The following is a 19,600-nucleotide window of genomic DNA, read 5'->3' as shown; positions in this document are numbered from 1 at the left end:
GAATCAAGGCATCGCCAATTCTTTTTTCCTTTTTTCAGGGATAATATTTGCATCTCCCTGGTTGAACAATATGCCTGTGGTTTACTCAGTTCTCTCGCCCACTAATACCCCAGATGTATCTGAGCCCAGATTCTGGTGGTTCTTCTCCCAATGACCTCCTTGTATGTACAGCAACGACACCTTACTCATAATTTCGCATGTGGTGCTGTTGAAAAGGTGGACAGAGCGGGCTAACAGATTTTGAGTGCGTGCGTGGGATGGCCAATGATCTGCGGCTAGGCGTGGTGATGGCTAGCAACCATGGAGCTTAATTCAACTTCATCGACACGATCTGTCTAGCAAAAGGGATACACACTCAAGGGAACGCGAGCGAATATCCCATTGCGCAACATTGTCTTTCAAAGGTCAAGTATGACTGACCCACCCTAAGGGCTTCGGGTCGGGTTCTTTTCAGTTGAGAAGGTAAGGTATGAATACGAAAGCCAAGACCATTTGCATGAGGTGATTTGAAATCATTGGCAGATAAAATCTATATGTCCTTGGAATTTGTAGTTTGCTTAGGGATGACTGAGCGCTTGTGTGTCTTTGTTCTCTTCACAGTTGTGGGTCTTCTCATCAGCCAAACATTTTCCAACCCACGTCCTATTTGCCATTGCTTGTAGCTTCATGCATCTCAACATGGTTCTAAACAGCAAGAAACGTACAGTTGTCCTGCCCAGTGAGATCGGGAATATCATGGGTCATGTGAGGTTGCTTGTCCAAAATGTCAAGTTCCCATCAACACACACTTCGACAACTGGAACGCAACCGATTGGGGACATACTTGACTTGATGACAAAGTACAGCACGTGACAGGTGGGTCATGTGAGCATACGGGTGGGGCTTGGTCAAAAACTCTGCTGATCTTAACCAAGTTGGTTCTACAACCCCATATGAACACAAGATTCGCGAATCAGCTCAACAAGGAGCGGCCTGATGGTCTAGTGGTATGATTCGTGCTTCGGGCAATTACCCAGTTCTCTTAGAGAAAATGTGCGAGGTCCCGGGTTCAAACCCCGGTCAGGCCCTGGTATTTTTGTTCTTGTTGGTGGTGTTGTGGTGGCCGTGATGGTGTCTTGGTGTTGAAGCTTGGACACCACACCTCACGTTGCCCACCCCTCCCATCGCGATTCTTTTTTTTGTCTCCATGGATTCTAGGCATCAGTCCAGTGTGAAATGCTTCCTCCCAGTTCTCTCGGCGAAGTTTGGGCGTCACGGTTGGATGCCGGCGTTTTTGCCATCTGGACGCCCACCACCCACCGCCCGAAGGCAGACTGCTCCCCAGCCTCGCACCACCTGTTTTCAAGTATTGTGATATCACTCGCCAAGCCACATGCATTAAATAATTCAATATCAATCAAATTTGCTATTCAAGCAGAGTGCGACTTACAAGAATGGTGATATTGCTCCGACATCCCGATTAGGAAATTCATACCTTCCGCTTCAGAGTCACCTGCGCCTCAGCCCTGCGAGGCTCAAGGCAGACGCCTCACCCTTACCTAATCTTCCCCCAAACAACTTTCTCACACTCACCGCACTTGTGTACAGTATGAGCATCCACGATGGTCTTCCCCGGGCTACTCTCCTCCAGCGATAGGACGCCCTCGACGCGGTCCCGGGCGGGCGAGCCGGACCCCGAGTACATCTACGATGAGGCCCAGCTCGCGACCGCCCCGCCCGAGCGGCCCGACCTCCGCGAGCTCAACGCCAGCCTCGAGGCGCTGGCCGCGGCGTTTCCCGACGTGCAGGTCGAGGTGTTTCGGGAGCTGCTGCGGAATTTCGACGGCGAGTCGCGGCTCGCGCTCGTGGCAGACGCGTTGCTCAAGAATAGGGTCGCTTGGGTCAAGGGGCGGTGGAGGGTTGCCGATGAGCCTCGGCCGGGGCAGGTGCCCAAGGCAGAGGTGTTCAAGAGCAAGGAGTACAAAACGGCGGTGCAGAAGCTGGCATGGCACGAGTTCAAGGGTTTGTCGCGGTCGACGATAAATGCTGTTCTTGCAGAGTCCAACTATTCATATCTCGAAGCCCGGCAGACGCTTGTGACTCTGTCGTCCAAGTCATGGCGGTTCACGATATCGTCCCTCTTCTTCCGCCGAAAGCCCATCGCGACGGGCGAGTCCGAGAACCACCCGTTGGTATCATGGAGGTCGACCGATCAAGGTTCCATAATCCCCACGATTCGAGCGACAGGCAGCGCCGAGCTGGACCGAGAGTTATACGACACGTTGGTTGCGCCGCTCAAGGAAAAGGACAAGAGGGACAGAGAGGGTAGAGACAGAGGGCTGGCCATGATACTCAACAACGAAGAGGCTGAAGAGGCGGAAGCGACGCACGAGTGTGTGTGCTGCTACATCTCGGCGGCGTTTGAAGAGTTTACGCATTGCAACCGGGAGGGCCACATGGTGTGCTTCCGATGCGTGCAGCATTCTATCAAAGAGGCAGTCTTCGGCCAAGGCTGGAACAGCAGCATAAACCCAGAAACTGGAACTCTCAAGTGTCTATCCTCAGAAGGCGACGGATGTCCAGGACACATCCCACCAGATCATATCCGCCGAGCCATGGAAGAGGAAAAGATGGGTGCCGATATTCTGCATAGACTTGACCGTCGACTTGCAGAGCACAGTCTCTTGGCTTCAAACCTCCCTCTTGTTCGTTGCCCTTTCTGCGATTACGCCGAGATAGACGACATCTACACTCCAGCCGCCGATTCCGCCCTTCGCATAAAATCAGGCAGCATCTACAATCTCTTCTTCCTCGCCCTTTGCATCGGCACCATCCCATTTCTCTTCCCGGTCGTGGTCCTTTCATCCATCATCTGCCTCGTCCTCAGCACACAGTCCTTCGGTGACTACGTCTCGGTCGAATGGACAAAGTCGGTCAACCGTCACCGCCGACGTCGCCGAGGCCTCAAATTCACCTGTCAAAGCCCCGACTGCGGACGCACCTCATGCCTCTCGTGTCAAAAAGCGTGGCGTGATATCCACGTGTGCAACGAGTCATCTTTGGTGGCTCTTCGCACGCAGGTCGAGCAGGCAATGAGCATGGCCATCAAGCGAGTCTGCCCTCGGTGCAACACGTCATTCGTAAAGAACGCTGGCTGCAACAAGCTTACTTGTCCTTGTGGCTACAAAATGTGCTACGTGTGTCGCGCTGATCTCAGCGAAGAAGGATATCGTCACTTTTGTGACCACTTCCGACCAGACGGTGATCCCACACCATGCAGGGAATGCGACCGCTGCAACCTGTGGGAGTCAGAAGACACAGAACAGGTACTGCAAGCCGCCCGCGAAGAAGCAGAGCGAAAGTGGAAAGACATGGAAAACCGTGATCTGTCAGGAACAGAGCGTGCATTCCTCGAAACAGGCGTCGCGGCACAAAACCCAGACGGCAGCGTCGAGCGTGTTTTATTCAGCGGAAGAATCCCAACTCTCCCAGAAGTATTCGATCTCATTGTGGAAACAATCTTTGTTTAGGTAGTGTTATACGGCGTAAAAGAAGGAGCCTCGCGGTGACCGTTAGGGAATTTGCATACATATATGGAAGAATGGCAGGCGTCTACTGTATTTTATTGGGAACGGATTGGGAAACAGGACATCATAAATGACTACAATACAGACGTTATAGTACAGCTCTCCTCCATTAGATCTTGCTCTTTGGCGCCTCCACCAGCTCTGCCGCAGCACCTGCGATGGCGAGCTTGCCCGTCTCCTTGACCTTGGTCTGGAAGGTAATCTTGTTACCGTCGCGCCACATCTCAGTCACCAGAGTCTGGCCGGGAATGACACTACCGGCGAAGCGGACCTTGATGTTCTTGAATTCACCAAAGCGCTCGTAGACAGCCTTTCCGGCAATGCCAAAGAAGCAAAGGCCGTGGAGGATGGGAGCCTTGAAACCACCAACCTTGGCAAAGGCAGGGTCGATGTGAAGAGGGCTAAAATTGGTCAGTCGTGGTCATGATAGCATAAGGATAAAACTCACTTGTAGTCGCCGCTGAGGCGGTAAATGGCTGCTTGGTCATCGCTGGTAGCCTCCTCGACAACAACATCAGGTGCCCGAGCAGGAGGCTTGTTGGCAGCAGTAGAAGCACCACGGTCCTTGCCACGCTTAGGGCCGCCAAAGCCACCGCATCCACGGAGGAAAATGTTGCTCTCGTTGTAAAAGATCTCCTCGCCAGTAGCAGCATCAACAGTAGTAGTCGAAGTCCTGGCAATGGCGGCACTGCCCTTGTCGATAACCTCGAGGAGGCGACCTCGGGTGACAAGGCGGGCATTTGTGGGGATAGGGTACTTGCGAACCTCAAGATACTGCTCTCCGTGGAGAAGCATCATGGGCGAAAAGTTGGGAACAATGGTGTCAAAGTCAAAAGGCATCTCGGCGTTGAAAGGAGGAATGACACCAAAGGTGGGAATGACTTGGAAGTTCTCGTCGCCCTCACTGTTATGGTTAGCCAAGCTCTACAACCCAAATCATTCAACTTACAAGACATATTTCAAGTCGGTGCGCTTAGCACCAACACCGAGGTTGTAGAGAATGACATCTCGCTCCTCATACTTGTACTCGGTGGGGTTACCCTCCTTCTTGAGGGTCTCGTTGATAATCTTGAGGTGCTCGCTCTCACCCTCCTTACCCTTGCTTCGGTTCTCCAGGTTGGCCATGATCTTGCCAATCGAGTCCGAGCTCTTGGAGGGGTGGTCTGCCCGGCCGTCAAAGGTGACAATCTCCTTCCAGTGCTTGGCAACCTCCTCAGGCACAAGAGGAACGTCAACGGGGAAGCCGTAGCCACCAGTTCGCTGCCATCGAGTCTGACCGCACCAACCGCTGCCAACCTCGTAGAGACCACCAGTAGGTTCGGGGCACTTGTCGCTGCACAGGGCAAGAACGAGAGGAGCAATGTAGTCGGGTTTAAAGGCCTGGACCATCTCCTCGGGCATAATGGTAGCAGTCATGGCGGTACCGGCGTTGGGAGCAATAGTGTTGACATAGATGCCATACTTGAAACCCTCAAGAGCGAGGGCTCGCGAGAAACCGAGAATACCGCATTTCTATCATCATTAGACAAGTTCAGACGAGTTGGGACAAGACTCAAAACTTACCGCCGCAGCATAGTTGGCCTGGCCAAAGTTGCCATAGATACCACTGGTCGAAGTAGTGTTCAGCACACGACCATACTTCTGCTTAAGGAAGTAAGGCCAAGCAGCCTTGGTGACCTTGTAGGTGCCACGAAGGTGAACATTCATCACAGGATCCCAGAGATCGTCGTTCATGTTGGAAAAGGCCTTGTCTCGGAGGATACCAGCGTTGTTGACAACAATATCAACGCGGCCAAAGGCATCAATGGCGCCCTTGACGACAGCCTCACCGTCCTCAGCCGAAGCCTTGACACCGACAGCCTTACCGCCGAGCTTCTTAATCTCCTCAACCACAGTGTCAGGGTTGACGAGATCGTTGACCACGACAGAGGCACCATACTTGGCAAAGGCCAGAGCGTAAGCTCGTCCGATACCAGCACCACCACCGGTCACGAGGGCAACTCGGCCGGTAAAGTCGAGGGTCTCACCCTGCTCAGCAGGACCCATCTTCATGGAATCCTCAAGCAGTGTGAGGAAATCGTTGGGACCGGTAGGATACTGGGGGTTGGAGTAGTCAACAACCTTGTTCCAGTTCTTGATGATGGCTCCAGGTGTATAAGACTCATCAGCCTTGAGGAGCAGTCCACTGGATCGCTCCCATCGGAGCTTGGCAGCGTGTCCACCGCCAATCTCAAAGATACCACCAGTCTCCTGGGTGTTGTTCTTGTGAACCAGGACGGCAACCAGAGGCACCACCCACTCGGGCTTCAGGCTGGCGAGAACATCAGGAGGCATGATGGTCTCGGTCATTCGGCTGGCAGCTACTTGGGTCAGCGCATATCTTGGATGCGACGCGACGCTACTTACCAACGGGCGCAATGACGTTGCATAGAATGTTGTACTTGGCACCCTCCTTGGCCAAAGTCTCGGTGAAGCCAACCATAGCAAGCTTGGCAGCAGAGTAGTTTGTCTGACCAAAGTTGCCAAATAGACCAGCAGCAGAGGCTGTGTTGATGACACGGCCATACTTTTGCTTGCGGAAATGAGGCCAGGCGGCGCGGGCGCACTTGTAGGAACCCTTGACGTGGACCTTCATGATAAGGTCCCAGTCCTCATCCTTAATGTTCTTGAAGCTGATATCTCGTAGGATACCGGCATTGTTGATGAGGATATCGATTCGGCCGAAAGCATTGATGGCAGTCTCGATGATGCGCTCGCCGTTCTCGACCGAGTCGTAGTTGGCGACGGCCTTTCCGCCGGCGGCCTTGATCTCGTTGACGACGACATCGGCAGCCTATCTATCGTTAGCAATGGCAATGCGCTTGCGTCAAGATTCTCCTCACCTTTGAAGAGGTTCCCTCGCCCTTGGAGGAAACGCCGAGGTCGTTGACGACAACGCTGGCACCGCGGGATCCGAAAAAGGTGGCATAAGCCTTACCAAGACCACCGCCAGCGCCTGTAACGACGACAACCTGGCCGTCGTATCTCAGTTGATCCGCCATGATGTGATGTGTGTGTGTTGGGGGTATAGAGAGAAAAGGACACGCTCAAGACAAGGTAGGGAGGGTTAAAAGACAAAAAAACAAAATCTCCAAGGTCGGGGCGCGCAGCTCTTAACTTAACAAGCTGAGCCCGGCAACTCTCCAAGCGACCAGCTGGGGCGCTCGTGAAGGGGAAGCCTCGGCTTCTATGGGGTACCGAGGGGGTCACTTGCGGGGATGCGCTAGGCCGCGTTTGGACTCGGGGGAGCTTCACATGCAACAGAGGGAAAGTTGATGAGATGAGGTCATGTGCAAATCTCACGTCACATGCGGATGAAGAGAGAGGAATAGATTTCATATTTGCGATACGTTTAGGGTAGATCACGAGTCATTCGAGGAATGTTGACGGTGATGGAAGAGGCGGCTGCAATGCAACCTTTGCTCGTCAATGGTGAAATGATGAATCAATACGTTCAATACTGTAACTGCCGGACTCTACTGTATGTAATCAAGACTAATACTAATTCTATATCCGAAATGCCATCCAATGCATAAGCATAAACGCGTTATTCTTCCATATCCTCTGCCGATTCTCTTCCCGGCCGGCTACGGACGTACCCCACAATTTACCCCCCGCAAAATCACATCGGGCCACAGCCTGAATGCGCCGCCCGGCATCGCCTCGTGAGCTTCGGCTGAAACGCCCGAAGAAAGCCTCTGGTCAAGCCTCCAAAACCCATCCCGCGGTAAACGTTCCCTTCAGCCTCGCCCAGCATGCCTCCCCACTTTGTCGACGACAAGACTCCCATCTGCCTACCCTTCATCCTCTCCCAGCTCAAGCTACACCGCGAGGAGGCGCCTGACCGTCCCTTCGTCATAGGCCTCAATGGCATCCAGGGCGCTGGCAAGTCGACTCTCGTCAAGGCCTTGTGCCTAGCCCTTGAGGAAGAAAATGTCCCGACTCTTGTTTGCAGCATAGACGAGTTTTACCTCACCCGCGCAGACCAGGTTGCCCTAGCCGAGTCTCACCCAGACAATGCCCTCGTGCAACATCGGGGGGAACCCGGTATGTACCCTTACACGCAGTTATGTGAACAACACTGACAATCCCAGGAACCCATGACTTGCCTCTTGCAAAAGCCTTCTTTGATGCTCTCCTCAAGGGAGAACCTGCCAAGTTGCCCAAGTACGACAAGGCCATCTCTGGTGGCAAAGGTGACCGCCTTCCAGAGTCAGAATGGACCCCCGTCAATCAGCCAGGCCAACCCAAGGTCCAGGCAATCATCCTTGAGGGCTGGTGTGTCGGCTTCCGTCCTCTCACTCGTGAGGGCGTCGAGGCAAGACTAAACACCACCAACCGCACTCTCAAGCAGCACAAGCTAGAGGACCTGCTCTTTGTCAACGAAAAGCTGGCCGAGTACAATACCCTCACGGATCTATTCGACGCCTTCATCCAGATCGACGCAGAGGACCTCGGCTACGTCTACGGTTGGCGGCTTGAGCAGGAGGACCACCTGCGAGAGGAGCGAGACGACCCCGAAGCGGGCATGACCTCGCAAGAGGTTGTCAAGTTTGTCGATGGCTACTACCCTGCCTACGAGCTCTACACTGATAGCATGAGAAAAGGCGTCTTTCCCAATCGACCAGGCCGTCAGTTGAGAATGGTGGTGGGCCGCGACAGAAAAGTAAAACATGTTCGCCGAATCTAAGGGGCTAATTGATGCCAACCGACCAGACACTAATTAACCCATCCATCCATGGCACTGAACTTTTCCAGCAACAATCCGCAGCAGCATGTGACCGTCGTAGCTGAACAGACCGTATCTGTAAGTGAGCTCATCCGCTCTAGGTGTCCTTAACGCCGCTCAAATCCCACGCTCGATGCCAAATCAACCACAACTCCCAGCATGCAGTCATATCAGTCGTAAAAACTCATCCATCAACCTTGAACGCCAGCCTACGCACCCCTATCCTCCACCACTCGCTGACCGTCCTGCTTCATCTTACACAGCTTTCGGTCAATGGCTTCCGTTCTCAGACGCACAGCTTCCTCGCGATCGGCGGCTTCCTTTTCAAATTCGCGAATGATTCTGCGTTTGTGTCTTCTCGCCTCTGTCAGACGCTGCATGAAGCCGGTAAACTCGCTGACAAACCAATCTCCCGACGATTCCCAATCTTCGATGGACATGTTGGAAAACAGGTCACGCTGTTCCCTATCGCCGAGATGGCGAAATTGGTCCAGCTTGGCTGCTAGGTTGTCGGCATTGACTCCAATGCCCTTCTGTTCCTCCTTGGATGGATCGAAATCAAAGGGCTGCTGTTGTAATGCGGCGAATGACATGGATCTGAGGGCTACATCGTCATATTCGGGACTTGGCCGTCGCCGTTTCTTATCCCGACTCGTAGAAGTAGCAACAGCTGGCATTGAGCTCTCCAAAAGAACCCTTGGAGCTGGCTTGGGCTTCTTAGGCCTGGGCGTCGCGTGTTCGTCTTCCTGAGAAAGATACTCAACATCGTTATCAACTGCTCGGCGTGGATCCTCTTGTTGATGATGTGTTGGCCATTGTACTCCACGAACCGTAGGTGATGGGCTTCTAACACGGTCACCAATATCGTATGCCTCTGATCTGCCAGTATGAGACTTTCGAATCCTTATTTCACGCATGGGCAGCCGAGCATCAGGTCTGGCAGGAGACTCTGGACGAACTCTCTCCTCTTGGCGACCATTTGGTTTCCCACGAGCAGCAATGACTGTATCCTGGAAACCATCACTGATGGGGTTGATAGTATGTCGTTGTGGGAGTTTCATCTCCATATTGGCCCCGCCCCCAAAATTGAACCCCCCAGTAATCTGCGTCAGCCGTTGAAGTCGATTGTCAGGGAGTGGACGTGGCGGGTTGATCTTCTTAAGGTCCCGAGTCAACTCTGGCCCGAGCTTAACGGGTTCGGCTGGCTCATTCTGTGGTGTTGTGATGCCCGACTCCATAAAGTTGTCTCCCAGCTGAGACCCAGAAAAGAGGTCTGGGCGGCGATCGCTCCAACTTCCTCGCATTCGGCCATTAGAAGAAGCTACTGAGAGTGGAGGCGAACGGGGGGGTGGTATGCTGAGAGGATGGTTTTCGCGTGGAGGTGCAGTGTGCCTTCCAGCAAGCCCAGGCACTTCTCGAGGATCGCCAAAGGCCCGTCGTTCCGGAACCAGAGCAATACTCTGCGGTTGCTCGATATTTTGGGGCGCGTTTTCTGGCTGAGACTGAGATCGAATCGGTTTTGGGCCAGCGTTGGCAAAGGCTAGGAGCCGGCCGCCTTTGTCTTTGAGACTCGGTGCCATCGTGCGTGTGGGTATCGCAGCAGAAGTATTCGGCAAGGGTTGAAGGGATGGCGGCACGCTTCCTGTTGCCTTGTGGCCCTGAGGCCTTGATGCGAGGGAGAAATTCGGTCGCGTGGATGGTTGCATAGAAGGTCTAATGTTGGTGGGACATGAAGAGCAACTCCTGAAGGTCGACGCGAAAAAGATGGGCGCGCACTCGACGATCTAGACGAAAAGAGCGAAAGACCATAAAATGAAGGCCTAGTCGAGGCGACGGTTCGAAAAGACTCGAGGTAGAGGTTGAAGGAGTGATGTCCCTTTCGTTGATGGCTGGTGCTGTAGACGGGAGGCACGATTCTGAGCGCGCGCTGGGAAGGAGCAATGCGCCCAAGTCGCGACGTCAGGTGACGTTGGCGGGGAGATGCTACTCCATCCACGAACCCAGCTTCACTTACACTGTTACACAACCCCAACACTTCTTTTGCTCGTCAACCTTGAGACTAGGTACCCTTGTGGATATGTATTTCAATAAACTAGCAAGGCCATTTTCTTTTCTATCGCTGCTGTCGCTGTTGTTGATGCATCTTCAACATCCTGGTGACTGAGAGCTACCAAGCGTCAACCAAGGCTTCTTGACAACACAAACTTCGAATCAAGGCGATTTCGGAATTGGAAGAGGGCAAGTGCTCAGTATTTATCCTCATAGGATCTCAAGCGAGGTCAGCACAGTGCATTGGAACACAGGACTCGAGTTCTCGTTCGGACGGTCCGGCCGATGCCATCAACGCCGAGATGGCTTCATCCGTTGGAGAACTCACTCCGTTGACGCCTGAATCCTACCGCTTCGGTTTCGGCGTATTCTAAGTGGTAGGCAGCCTGTTTCTGTCTTACTCATGGGTATGGGATTTCCGAGCCCAACTCGCAATACCTTCCCGACTTTCAACCATCTGCGTCATCGTTGACCCATATCGGCCCGCCCGAGGAACCGTCGCAAGTTGCCATGGCGTCCCAACAGAACTTCTCCCGCGGCTTCTAGAATGATTCTAGATCAATTCTCGAATGTGGCTTTCAACATCTCGCGGAGACCGGCATCACGTATGATTGTCGAACGACCTGCTTTCTGGTGAGCGGACGTTCCGCTATCAGGATGGTTCAAAAGGCAGAAATCTGCTGCCAGACAAGTTTCTGTGCAAGTTGATCACTCAACACCATAATACACACTTCATTATGTACAAGACTCTATATTCATTCCTGTCTCTCGTCCTTGCTACCCCTATCAGCACCTTGCCCGAAACACATCACACTCAGATCCAGCGAAGGGAACCCTGTTCCGGCAACACCCCCTCTACTCGAGACCAGTGGTGCGACTTTGATATCCATAGCGACTACTACACAGTCACACCGGAGACTGGCGTAACGAGAGAGTACTGGCTCGAGATCAGCGAAGTTCTCGTTGCTCTTGATGGAGTAGAGAGGCCAGCCCAGGCTATCAATGGGACAATACCAGGACCGACACTGTTCGCTGACTGGGGTGATGAAGTGATTGTTCACTTAAAGAGCAACCTAGAGGGCTCCACCAACGGCTCGTCCTTTCACTTCCACGGCACTCACCAAAACTACACCAACCCCCAAGATGGAGTCGTGGCCATCACCCAGTGCCCTGTTGCCCCCGGCTCGTCCATCACATACAAGTGGCGCGCCACCCAGTACGGCACATCGTGGTATCACTCGCACTTTGGCCTCCAGACGTACGATGGCGTCTTTGGCGGCTTGATCATCCGCGGCCCGGCCAGTGCAAACTACGATGAGGACGTGGGGACCATCATGATCAGTGACTGGTCTCATCGGACCGTCCACCAGTTACTCCCCGAAGTTGCACGTAAAGGCCCAGCTTTGATGGACAACGTCCTGATCAATGGCACCAACGTGCACGGGAGAGATGGTCAAAGGAACCAGACTGGGCAGCGGTTCTCCATGAGGTTTAAAAAGGGCAAGACATATCGTCTTCGTCTCATCAACGTCGGGATCGACACCCTGTACAAGTTCTCCATCGACCACCACACTCTCAAGGTTATTGCGGTCGACTTTGTCTCCATCAAACCATACGAAACCGATCACGTTAGTCTAGCTATCGGTGAACGTATGGATGTCCTCGTCACTGCCGACCAAGCCTCAGAAGCCTCTTCCTTCTGGCTCCGCGCCACCCCCCAGCAAGACTGCAGCAAAATCGCCGACCCAGACAACGTCCTGGGCATTGTCTACTACGGCTCAAGCAACTCTACACCCACTACCAAGGGCCCCAAGTTCGAGGACAAGTGCATAGACGAGCCCTACGAAAGCCTCGTCCCCGTTGTCCCGCGAAACGTTGGCCCTCCCGATCACCAATTCGAGCAAAACGCCAACCGCACATGGAATGAAGACGGCATCATCAAATGGACCCTCAACAGCACCACAATGGTCGCCGAATGGGATAATCCATCCCTCCTCAAGCTCCGCACAAATACCTCCTTCGCCCCCTCCAACGCCGTCATCCGCATCCCCAAACCCAACGCCTGGGTATACCTTGCTATCGAGACCAACCTTGACATCTCCCACCCCATCCATCTTCATGGCTACGACTTCCAGATTCTCGCCCAAGGCCCTGGACCCTACGGACCCAATATCACTCTCAACACCAAAAACCCTCCACGTCGCGATACCGCACTTCTCCCCGCTTCGGGACATCTCGTGCTTGCCTTCCTGACTGATAACCCTGGTGTCTGGTTGATGCATTGTCATATCGGATGGCACGCTGCGGAAGGCTTCTCGTTACAGTTTGTAGTACGCGAGGACGAGATCCCAGCCCTTATATCGGAGCAACAAGCCAAGGATATTAACCAAGGCTGTAAAGCATGGAAGGAGTTTACTCATAACTCTGAGATGGAGCAAGACGATTCTGGAATTTGATACCATCATTACTTGCATTACCCATGCGTGCTTATGGTAGACGTATATAGACATCATCACTTAACGGCGTTTAAAAGACACCAGTAAATGGCATACATCGCAGCATTTGATTTCGATAGTCGCTGGTCGTGGCTCGCCGGCCTGTCTAAAATATCTTGCCTAGTCCCTTCACCAGTCCATTTTCCGTTCCGTTTTGCCTGACTCCTTGTTCCGTGTCCTCAAATCAATCAGCAGCAATCTCATAGCTAGCAGGGGTATCTAGGCATATTGACGGAAAAAATACATGAATCATCAACACATTCCATCATCTCATCTCTCAACGCCAAGTGTCCGGTGAAATCATCAGGCTGATTCTCAGTCAGCATTGTCTTCATCGAGTAGAAAGTCCAGGAAGGACGAGCCTGGGTGAGATTCTCCACAGCAGGGGCAGATGCCTTCCTCATCACTGTCCCAATCGAGATCACTGATCTCGTATCCGCTAAATCGAGAAAACTGAATCCACTCTCGACTCTCGACATCGCGGGAGGTGGGAACTCGCTTCCAGATGACGCTCTCCTCGTCGCGGTTGGAAGTTGGGTGTCCCTCTTCCTTGGGAGCGGGTGGAAGGGCTCCGAGTCTTGCGTGGCCGTGAGAGTGGCCGTGGATAGTGTCAGAGTCGTCGTCGCTATCGTCATCGGGGTTCTCCTTGGCCTTCCAAGCGCGGATGACCCTGGCGCACCATCTCTTTCCCGAAAGAGGCTGCAGGTAGCGAGAATGGGCAATGTATGCCGCTGGTCCGTCGAGATAGAGGCCTTCATCCTTGAGCATGCCACTCATCTCAGCTGAAGCCTTCATCCCGGCATCATCAAAAGGCATTCCCGTGAGCTGGAGCTCATTCAGGGTGCAGCCGAGCTCATGAGAGCAAATGTCGTGCAGCTCTGACCCGGAGAATGGGAGAAGGGTGTCGGAAAAGTTGACCAGGTCGACCCGCAGAGACGTGAGAGATGGCAGCAGTCTAGGTCGCGGCTGCTTCTTGTTCCGGTAACTCGGATCGAAGGGAGCACGAAGCCCCTCGAGAAAGTCGACAATCTGGTTCCAGGTGTAGCACCGGAACCCGCCGCGGATGAGAGGAGACTCGGTGGGACGCAGCTGAACCTTCAAAAGCTGGTCCTTTCTCAGATCCGAGTGATAGCAACGGTCGAGCTTGTGACGGCGACCACGCTGATCATCGTAGTACTTGGCAATGATGCGAAAGTTGACATGAGTGATGCCTTGACGGAACTTGGAGGGCAGATCGGCAAAAGCGCGGACGGCCTGAGGGGTGGTAAACGTGAACTGGTTCGACTCCCAGAGATAACGAGTGCCCTCAACGTGAAGGGCCTTGCAGGTAGCGAGGAAATGAATAGCGATATGGTTGCCATGGGCCTTCTCCTTGTCGGACAGATTCTCGGGTGTGAGAGGGGACAGTGGGTCAATGATAGGGTGAGGTGACTGCATAGCGAACTTGAGGATGCGCAGAAGGACTTCCATGGGCAGATAAGGACGGCCAAGCTCCTGAGCAGTCATGGAGGATCGGGTCTTGCGCTTCAGCGGGTTGAGCTGCTGCATGTGGCTCAAGGCGATGGGAGACCAGGAAATGCCATTCTCTCGGAGGATGCGCTTGAGTCGCATGTTCTCCTCGGCAAGAGACTGATTGGCACGTCGAAGAGGATGCTGAAAGGCCGCCTTGGCCTGGTCCTCCCGGTCCCTGCACTCCCAGGGAAAGACAGTCTGGAAATGTCAGTCGCTGGGATGCGACGGAGAAAGGTTACTCACCGGTGAAGCGCCCGACATGTTTGTGCTCGAACTGAAACAGGCGATCAAGGTTGAGTCTCGCAGATGATGCCCGGAGATCGGCTTTGGACACAGCTCAACAGCAGATGAGGGAAAGAACAGGTCACGATGCCTGCGAGCTCAGAATAAAAGAAAAAGGGTGCGATGCGTCACTTTGATCGGGAAACCGGGACCACAGAGACACAAGAGGGGTGATGATAAGAGGTGGTGAGGTTGACGATGCGGACGGCCTCGAGATTATGAAGAAGAGAAGAGGTAAATGAAAGGAGCAAGGATTTACATCGGATGAGGCGCGCAGAGAGTACAAATAGGCCGCGCTCCTGTTGCGCCGACAGTGAATCGAAGTTTGTCGTCTCGCAGGTACTGTGATGTGGTATAAAGTGCTCAGAATGTCTTGGGGCGACGGCAGTGGCAGGCAGTGAGTGACAGTGACAGTGCGAACGCAGAAAAGAAGGAAGGCACGACGACAAGCCGGGATTGCCGTGAGTTACAAACCCCGATTTGGCGAGCGTAGGCGACGGGCAGCGGCAACAGCAGCAGCAACCGTAAAGGCCACAAATTGATGGGAGACGCCTGCGGATGCGACTGGAGGGTCGCAGTAGGTTGCTGGCAATCGACAATTGGCAAAGTCTCCACGAGGTCAAGTGAAAGTGGAGGACAGGGCCAGGGGAAGATGAGTGATGGATGGATGTCGCACGGGTTCAGGTTTGTATGGAAGGGGAAACTTGGTCCTGAGGTGCTGCTCACTGTGGAGCTTGCCAAAGGTCTGCTGCCCTCTCGTTATTCTCGTGTGACGTGATGAGCTCAGCGGAACTGGAAGGAAGGGGAGACTGTGGGAGACAAAAAGGAAAAAAGAGGGAAAGGGCCAGGGCGGAGTGTGTGTGCGCGGGAAGCGACGGTTATCCTTTGCACCTGCCTCTGCAATCACCTTCATGTGGTGTCGTCAGGGCGAGGCATATCCGATCGAGATTGCCCACCTATGAAATCAGCTTGTTGACGGGAATAACAATGTAGCAAAGCACTAGGGGAGAAAGCTTTCGGCTGTCTTTGTCCACGTTTGTTTGGATACTGTATTGACAGGCTGGAGCGATCTTCATCGTCACATTGACGGGTGCTATTTTACTGGGTAGCTTGTTCACTAGAACGATACTTTGTCGAAAGCCGTTTGAACCACGACAAAGGGGAATCCTCTGTGTAATCGCTCCTTTGTCTTACACTAGTCAACTGTCTTCTTGCCAAGCCTACAAACGTCACTACTACAATAGGATAGTCTATTTTCAGGGCGAGCCAACATCCTTGCAAAATCACCCAGAAGTGAAACTCCCTATCGCTTTGTTGGAGTTGCAACGTGCGGTCATGTGACTCGTCAGGAAACCGCCCGAGTTGTCTGAACCACGACTTCTAGACAACGTCGATCAATCTGCAACAGTACGATCCCTTTGACAGGGCTAATCAGCTCTTGGAGTGACACTACATGTCCCCTCGTTTATTTAAAGAGACATGCCGCACTCTACCCCGTTCTGGCGGGTCCCCGCTATTCCCGATATCATCAGCCAGGGTGGTTGAGTCGTCAGGATGTCTTGAGCTTGCGGCCACTTACATGGCTTCCCGTGTCGTTAACAAAGAGCTTGTCTCCAAGCTGGCATCACACGGCTGGCTACTGTCTTGAGCGACTATTCTCGGCAAACTGGATTGCTCGAGTCCACCTTGTCATGTCACAAAAATATGCAACCTTTTTTGGAACAGCCAACATTATTGACTTCAGCCTATGCTGCCGTTTTATGAAATCTAATGCTTTACACAAACTCGCAAAGTCCTCGGAGTACCCTACACTCCTACCCGGCATCGCCAGAACATCAACGCCCTGGGAAACCAATTATTCGTCCGTGACGTCACCACTCAACCCGCCTCCGTTCACGACCTCAACCCCCCACTGCAACTGAACATCGATGATGAAATACCGACGATTGTGTCTCGATGGCTTGCTCGATACGTAATCAGGCAGCTCAGGCTGGAGTATAAAGTGTTGTATGAGTGCCTTGAGCTCTACATCCAAGCTCTGATCTCATCTACAAACAACTACTTCAACACTCCAGCACATTACCAATAATCAACATGTCTTTCTCCAACACTTCCACAGGCGATGCTCCCGCCGACCCCTACAAGAAGGCCAATCTCGAGGATCTTCCTCTCCAGACCAAGATTGAGGACCTGGCCGACTTCATCAACAAGTGCAAGTTTGGCATGATGACTACCCGTGGCTCTGCCTCGGGCAACCTCGTCTCTAGATGCATGGCGCTGGCCGCTACCGTTCGTCAATCCTTCTATGCCTACTCATGTCCACACTGACCCCTTTATAGGAGACCGGAGGCATCGACCTACTCTTCCACACCAACACCGAGTCTGGCAAGACTGACGACCTCGCCGCCGACCCTCACGTCAACGTCTCCTTTGTCAACCCCTCTGGAGAGTGGGCTTCCATCGCTGGAACTGCCACCGTTGATACCGACCGCAGCTTGGTGTCCAAGCACTATACTCCCACCTTGAAGGCCTGGCTCGGTGATCTCGGCGATGGCGTGCACGATGGCTCCGAGAACGACCCTCGCATTGGTGTCATTCGCGTCAAGACCGTCTCGTCGACATACTCGCTTCTGGCCAAGAACATCCTTAGCCGCGTTGCTGACGTCGCCACGAGCACCGTCACCGGCAAGCCTGCCTCGCCCAACAGCCTGAGGGAGATCACGGAGGGAGATGTGCGATCGTGGCGCGCTTCGCGAGAGTAATGGGTTGGAATGCAAATCTCGCTTGTACGATATGACTTTTTTTCTTATCAACGGCGGCACGAATTCATGACAGTTAGCACCCGTTTAATCCTACTGCTTGCCATACTCTGCCTTCCATAGCCTGTCCCACTTCTCCTTGTCAACAGCAAACTGTCGAACATAGTCGTGCTCGAGCTCGTGGGTCCTTCGGCCGAGGAGCACGAGACTGTGAAGAGGGGGGCCAAGCTCTTCATCAGCAGAGCAAAGCTCCTCCAGCGTTCCGGCAACAAACTTCTCTGTTACGCCTCCCACGCGAGCGGCACCGATGGCCAGGCTGTCTTTGGTGTAGACGCCCTCCTTGCGCTCATCCTCAATCTCCAGCATCTGCTGGGCGCACTGGCCCACAGTCATGTATCGTGGGGGCTCGTAGATCAGACGACCTCGAGCCATATTCTCCAGGCTCTGTTCCTTGACCTTGATGTCCACCAAGACCAGAGTGTGGAGACCAATCTCTCGGTTCTCCTTTATCCGATCGTAGAACGACGCGGGCTTCCACGTGTCTGTAAAGAACACCATGGAGACGGTCTGGCCAAAGTTGTAGAGCTGGAGGCCGCAGGCGCCGATACCGGACATGATGGAGGCGTTGGGGACAGTTCGGACGGGGATCTCGAGTTCTCGGGCACGCAGGACGAGGTCGGTATGTGTTGTTGCGCTGGGGAATGTCAGCTAGTTATTGGGTCAGGCTTCTTTAGCATACCCAAATGGATCTCCCACAACGAGGAATGCTACGTCCTCGTTTTGCGCATTTCGTAGAATTTCATCGCTGTTAGACTCGACCATCTCACGGTCGGCAACCGTAATCGATCGTCCATAGTAGGATTCCTACTAAAGTCAGCGTTAGCTACTCGTGTAAAGGTCAACTGTTGATCGCGTACCAAGACCGACTGGTCTACAAGTAGGATACTGGTGTACGCCTCAAGGTAGACTCTCGAGGCCTTCTTGACAACCTCAAGACCCTTGACAGTAATATCTGTCTCATCAGAGAGACCAAGGCCCACGAGGTACAACATGGCGATTCTTTTCACGTATCGTCGTCAGGTCAAAAAATGAAAAATCATCCGGCCGTCTCCAGTTGAAAGATGCCCCGCGGCGGGGTACTTTTAGCGCCTCGCGCCTGTGACGCCATGACAAGTACCTACCCCTGCCACGGCTCAACTTATCGCATCCATGATTGCAATCTGAACTTTTTCGCGTCTCGCCAATTCTCAACCGCGCATCTTCCACAGCATCGCCCACAATGTCCGACTCCAAGAAGGGAGGCGCATACGGCGGCGCGCCATCGGGCGACACCGACTTTCGAAAGACTTGGGATCTTGACGAATACGCCGCGAAAGCCAAAGAACGCGAGGCTAAGGAGAAGGAGGAGGCCAAGGCCCGTTATGAAGCCAAGCTTGCGGGCAAGAAATACTACAAACCCCTGACGGGCGACGAGACATACACATCAGCGAGAAGAAATGTTATCGACCTCACTCAACAAGTTGGAAAGACACAGCTTGTTCCAGCGGGAGCAGGTGTCGGGAAGCGCGGTCGTGGAGCTGGTTTCTACTGTGAGGCTTGCGACCTCACGTTCAAGGACAACAAACAATTCGTGGAGCATCTCAACACACCGCAGCATTTGCTCAACACGGGTCAGACGACAGAGGTGAAGCGCGCAACGGCTGAGGAGGTACACCAGCGCATAGAATACTACATTCGACGGCGAGAGGAGCTGGAAAAGGAGAAGCAGACGAGCCTACACGAGCGACTGCAGCTACGGGAAGAGGAGGCTGAAAAGGAGGCCGAGGAGCGACGCAAGAAGAGAAAGGAAGAGAATGAGAGGAAGAAGGCAAAACGGGAAGAGGAGTCCAAGGTCAAGATGGAATACGGAGACGACATCCGAATCGAGGGCGAGCATGATGAGGACGACATGATGGCACAGATGGGATTTACCGGGTTTGGAACGTCAAAGAAGTGATGGATATTTGGATAACATGATGATACCCCGTGTTCTACATGGCTCTGTATATTGAATTTTTGTACCATACAAGAAGCATTGGATTGGCATGATAGCTGATTGCCGCAAAGTCGGTGAGGGCTGACGATTGATGTTGACGATGCAGGGGGATGCAGTGTGCCACCCCCTTTGCA

At 53.4% G+C, this 19,600-nt stretch overlaps 9 protein-coding genes across 9 annotated transcripts; 5 read left to right on the top strand and 4 right to left on the bottom strand.

Annotated features, from left to right (window-relative positions):
* Positions 1 to 1,601: 1,601 nt before the first annotated feature.
* On the top strand, positions 1,602 to 3,509 carry NCS57_00276600 (uncharacterized protein; the record flags this gene model as incomplete). The annotated part of the gene is made up of 1 exon (XM_053052787.1): positions 1,602 to 3,509. One exon carries the CDS (start codon positions 1,602 to 1,604, stop codon positions 3,507 to 3,509), a length of 1,908 nt encoding a protein of 635 aa, XP_052918033.1.
* Positions 3,510 to 3,675: 166 nt separating this feature from the next.
* NCS57_00276500 (uncharacterized protein) lies at positions 3,676 to 6,607 on the bottom strand (the record flags this gene model as incomplete). The annotated part of the gene is made up of 6 exons (XM_053052786.1): positions 3,676 to 3,967; positions 4,015 to 4,470; positions 4,516 to 5,078; positions 5,130 to 5,926; positions 5,973 to 6,399; positions 6,449 to 6,607. 6 exons carry the CDS (start codon positions 6,605 to 6,607, stop codon positions 3,676 to 3,678), a joined length of 2,694 nt encoding a protein of 897 aa, XP_052918032.1.
* A 753-nt stretch (positions 6,608 to 7,360) lies between these two features.
* NCS57_00276400 (uncharacterized protein) lies at positions 7,361 to 8,295 on the top strand (the record flags this gene model as incomplete). Its single annotated transcript, XM_053052785.1, has 2 exons — positions 7,361 to 7,652; positions 7,700 to 8,295. The coding sequence occupies 2 exons, from the start codon at positions 7,361 to 7,363 to the stop codon at positions 8,293 to 8,295; spliced, it is 888 nt and encodes a 295-aa protein (XP_052918031.1).
* Positions 8,296 to 8,543: 248 nt separating this feature from the next.
* On the bottom strand, positions 8,544 to 10,040 carry NCS57_00276300 (ECM11 domain-containing protein; the record flags this gene model as incomplete). Its single annotated transcript, XM_053052784.1, has 1 exon — positions 8,544 to 10,040. One exon carries the CDS (start codon positions 10,038 to 10,040, stop codon positions 8,544 to 8,546), a length of 1,497 nt encoding a protein of 498 aa, XP_052918030.1.
* A 1,080-nt stretch (positions 10,041 to 11,120) lies between these two features.
* On the top strand, positions 11,121 to 12,839 carry NCS57_00276200 (Laccase 4; the record flags this gene model as incomplete). The annotated part of the gene is made up of 1 exon (XM_053052783.1): positions 11,121 to 12,839. One exon carries the CDS (start codon positions 11,121 to 11,123, stop codon positions 12,837 to 12,839), a length of 1,719 nt encoding a protein of 572 aa, XP_052918029.1.
* Positions 12,840 to 13,193: 354 nt separating this feature from the next.
* NCS57_00276100 (uncharacterized protein) lies at positions 13,194 to 14,651 on the bottom strand (the record flags this gene model as incomplete). The annotated part of the gene is made up of 2 exons (XM_053052782.1): positions 13,194 to 14,588; positions 14,634 to 14,651. 2 exons carry the CDS (start codon positions 14,649 to 14,651, stop codon positions 13,194 to 13,196), a joined length of 1,413 nt encoding a protein of 470 aa, XP_052918028.1.
* Positions 14,652 to 16,766: 2,115 nt separating this feature from the next.
* NCS57_00276000 (Protein bli-3) lies at positions 16,767 to 17,434 on the top strand (the record flags this gene model as incomplete). Its single annotated transcript, XM_053052781.1, has 2 exons — positions 16,767 to 16,961; positions 17,012 to 17,434. The coding sequence occupies 2 exons, from the start codon at positions 16,767 to 16,769 to the stop codon at positions 17,432 to 17,434; spliced, it is 618 nt and encodes a 205-aa protein (XP_052918027.1).
* A 90-nt stretch (positions 17,435 to 17,524) lies between these two features.
* NCS57_00275900 (Diphthine methyl ester synthase) lies at positions 17,525 to 18,504 on the bottom strand (the record flags this gene model as incomplete). The annotated part of the gene is made up of 3 exons (XM_053052780.1): positions 18,349 to 18,504; positions 18,171 to 18,295; positions 17,525 to 18,125 (listed from the first exon to the last, which is right to left on the bottom strand). The coding sequence occupies exons 1-3, from the start codon at positions 18,481 to 18,483 to the stop codon at positions 17,525 to 17,527; spliced, it is 861 nt and encodes a 286-aa protein (XP_052918026.1). The 5' UTR covers positions 18,484 to 18,504.
* A 206-nt stretch (positions 18,505 to 18,710) lies between these two features.
* On the top strand, positions 18,711 to 19,427 carry NCS57_00275800 (C2H2-type domain-containing protein; the record flags this gene model as incomplete). The annotated part of the gene is made up of 1 exon (XM_053052779.1): positions 18,711 to 19,427. The coding sequence occupies one exon, from the start codon at positions 18,711 to 18,713 to the stop codon at positions 19,425 to 19,427; it is 717 nt and encodes a 238-aa protein (XP_052918025.1).
* Between the last annotated feature and the right edge of the window lie 173 nt (positions 19,428 to 19,600).

This window comes from Fusarium keratoplasticum, chromosome 2, assembly GCF_025433545.1.
Source record: "Fusarium keratoplasticum isolate Fu6.1 chromosome 2, whole genome shotgun sequence".
NCBI lineage: Eukaryota > Fungi > Ascomycota > Sordariomycetes > Hypocreales > Nectriaceae > Fusarium > Fusarium keratoplasticum.
Note: the sequence above shows the minus strand (reverse complement) of the source record. Positions and strands in the feature narration are given on the sequence as shown.